This window comes from Laccaria bicolor, genomic scaffold, assembly GCF_000143565.1.
Source record: "Laccaria bicolor S238N-H82 LACBIscaffold_15 genomic scaffold, whole genome shotgun sequence".
Taxonomy (NCBI): Eukaryota; Fungi; Basidiomycota; class Agaricomycetes; order Agaricales; family Hydnangiaceae; genus Laccaria; species Laccaria bicolor.
In genome coordinates, this window is record NW_001889886.1 from 863114 (window position 1) to 866512 (window position 3399).

The 3399-nt window shown below is 46.0% G+C and overlaps 1 protein-coding gene across 1 annotated transcript; it reads left to right on the forward strand.

Moving 5' to 3' along the window:
- Positions 1-2262: 2262 nt before the first annotated feature.
- Positions 2263-3267, forward strand: LACBIDRAFT_328211 (uncharacterized protein; the record flags this gene model as incomplete). Its single annotated transcript, XM_001882092.1, has 4 exons — positions 2263-2287; positions 2326-2695; positions 2724-3208; positions 3251-3267. The coding sequence occupies 4 exons, from the start codon at positions 2263-2265 to the stop codon at positions 3265-3267; spliced, it is 897 nt and encodes a 298-aa protein (XP_001882127.1).
- Positions 3268-3399: the final 132 nt, after the last annotated feature.

Here is a 3399-nt window from a genome sequence, read left to right on the forward strand (position 1 = left end):
ATGTGAGTTGAGCGTGGCACGTGACTTCCCGCAACCGTACCGACTTCCATCAATTCACACTTACACTTTCTAGGTAGCTCATAGCTATAACTTCACGAGTATCACACCGTTTGGCCTCTATGTAGGCTTATTTTAATCGCTTTATTCACGCGAATGCAATCCAATTTACGGCGTAGAAAAATTTGGAGTACCTCACAAATTGTAGCATAAACTATTTGGCCTGTATTAGACATCTGAAATATATATTATCATCATGAGTTCTGCTCCGTTTCATGCGATTTTGGGCTTGTCAGAAACGCACAAATTAGAGCTTTAAAACGGGTCTAAGAGCCCCTAATATTTCGACGTTTAAGGCGACCTCCGATAACATTTACCATTTTTAGGCAGATTCTTCACCAGTAATTGGTCCAAAGCCATTTGAGTTTTGAACTAAATACTACGTAAATAGATGCGTTGGAATCGGCTTGAACACCACTTTCCAACGCAAAAAAAATCACAAAAGACGAATATGTTTTGCAAAAGATACTTCATATTCTTTCTTGTTGCAATCTTTGTAGGTCAATCAATCTCTGGACAGTGCTGTACTTTCTTCTTATTCCAGGCGTATTTTGGTCATAAATTATTCATATACAATAGGGAATGTGTTTTCTACTGAAATCTAGTATACTTGTAGTTTGACTCCCTATAAGGGCTGGGTAGAAAGTGGAGGCCCCTCTATAGCACCCTATAGTAACGGCACAAGTCTCTGTAGTGCTGTATAGCACAAGCTTACACCCACACAGTGCTGTGGAGCACTGTGGAGCGCTAGGGCATCTAGCCAAACTTGGCGTGTAACTATGGGAAACTATGATGTTAGCGGAAGCACTATGCCTGTTAGTCCTGTTTTTACCGCGCCCTCCGAACCGCGTCAGAAAATGCTTATATAAAGTGCGGACTTTGAAACCGCGTCGCGTCAATATTGAGGAACGCCCTCAGAACTCTCGACGCGTTTAAACCTTTGTAGCACTATATACCACCACAAATTCCATTCGTATTTCATTATAACCTCAACCCCAATGGATTGCAACGTTCGAGTTGTCGGATCCTTCCGGAAATTGAAACCAATCGCTGAAATACCCGAAATTGACCCGAAACTCCGGACTTTATCACACCCTTCATGCCATCTCTATCGAATTGTCTTCTTCCAACATCTCGAAGTATCCAACGTGGGTCGTCGCATACTACACCTTTACTTCTTGGCTCCCCATTTTGCCATCTTAGCTCCCTTAGTGGATCTTCGAGCCAACCTCGACTGATCAAATCTCCCCAAAGCGACGCGCGGAAGCTGTCATCCAAGTTCGAGAACCTGGAAACATTTCTAACAGACTCGGGATTCGATTCTGTTGGCGACTTTTTGAAGATTTTGTTTTACAATCCTAGCCACCTCTCTGGGGAATCAGATCCTCGAGGCTCTTGCCATGCAAAGGCTCTTTCCCATTTTCCCCAAGGACGAAACAAGATCAAGATGTCCGATACCATTTCCCTCATCTATAGTACGAGTACAAGCACAAACACAGCGCGCCTTCACCGGCTTCACCACCTTATTCTGAGTGCCATGCCTTATTCTCACCTTCTGTCGCTCCTGGGGAAATCTTTCACGCGCGTCCTTCCCTATTCACTTGGGCAATAAATGTTGTTGCCGATCACGTTCATCGAGAGATCTATGACCTTAATAGTAAGGATGCTCATCTCCGAGCATCAATGGCACATGGCCAACGCGCAGATCATGTCAACCTTGTAACCTAGAGGCGGGACCGAGCGGCGAGAACACGCTGATTTTCCGTCGCCAGTCGCAGTACAGCAGAAAACAACCTTAGTACGACCTTTCCATCCAGATTGGCAGAAACAAGCTTCAGTTGGACCGCATGCAGTCCGTTCGTCCAATTCGGTATGAGTTTCTTGATGATGGTGTTGGTTGTAACAGGGAAGTTCAGGGTCTTGCCAGCCGGGTTGTCGAGCCATCACTGAGCCGTCATAACAGATTCCAAGAAGTAGAATATCTAATAAAGGTCTATTAAAGTAGAAATGTATGAGATATCACGTTGATATCACGTCGAGAGCAAAACGGCAAGGAGGCAATATTGACGCGACGCAGTTTCAAAGTCCGCACTTTACATAAGCTTTTTCTGACGCGGTTCGGAGGGCGTGGTAAATAACAGACTTCATATATCGTGAACCAAGGTACGACTTCACATATATCGAAGTCTGTCTAGGAGAGACTATATGCCTGTCTACGTGGGAAAATCAGGTTTTGCTGATGTTGGATGGCCTAATTTACGTGTGCAGTATATTACCGTCTGTACACCAAACTCGGTGCATTTGAATCGAATCACGCCCTCTACCAGAACGACCGTTTCATTGGCCGCATTCCGTCGAAATTGTTTGCCCCTCCTCACATGGTCGCGTCTTTCAGGCGGACCTTGTGCAAACTTGAGGGCCTCTCGGAGCCCGACAAGGCCCTTGTCTTCACACCGCTCTCAAGCCCAGCACCCAAAGAAGACTCTGCCCGCCTCTCTCTTTATGGTCCTTCTGGGCCAGGCCTGTCTGAACAAGATCCGATCGCGCTGGTTGTCGAGTTGGAGAAGAGAATCAAGGACGTTACACAGCCGGAGAAGCTCCCGGAACGCTCTGATGATACCGATATCCATTACGGCAAGTTTTGTCGATGTCTCCTACCTAAATAGTGCACTCAGCAGCTTCGCAGTATACTATCGTGTTTACTCAGCAGAAGGAGAAGGAGATGAAGAAAAGGCAAAGACATCCTTTGACGAGAGTGACATATCGTTAGGGCGCATCAACGCCGTCTTCATCGCTCCCCCTCATACTGCTGGGTCTTTGAAAGCATGCATCACAAAAGCTGAAGGCCTCGTCACACCCGGTCATGCGCTCTACAAGGACATGGAACTCTTCCAAGACATGACTAGTGACACTGCCATGAACGACACCGACATCATATCCTTCCAAGATGACGCTTATCCGGGTAGTGATGAAGATGATCCCGTAGCCCTTGTCAATGCAACCGCCGATACAGCAGCGGATCAAAAGGCTAAGCCTACATCAGATAAAGTTCTCAGTGAATATCCACTAGACACTGCAGCAACAAACTGTGCTTTTCCAGATGGACCAGATCCAAAATTCACGAAACGTGCTCGGGCAAAGCGTGATTGGAGTGAGTAACAGTTCCTGAGATAATCCGATCCTCATCCTAAAGTACCCCATAGCACCTGAGGAAGTAAACAAGTCCACCTGGCTATCAATGATCAAAGATGAGATTGTTCACACAGATGGAGTTGTTCTCCCCATGACGTCCCAGTATAATAACTGTCTGTTTTTTCTATTCTGCTTTTTCACAGATTGTTG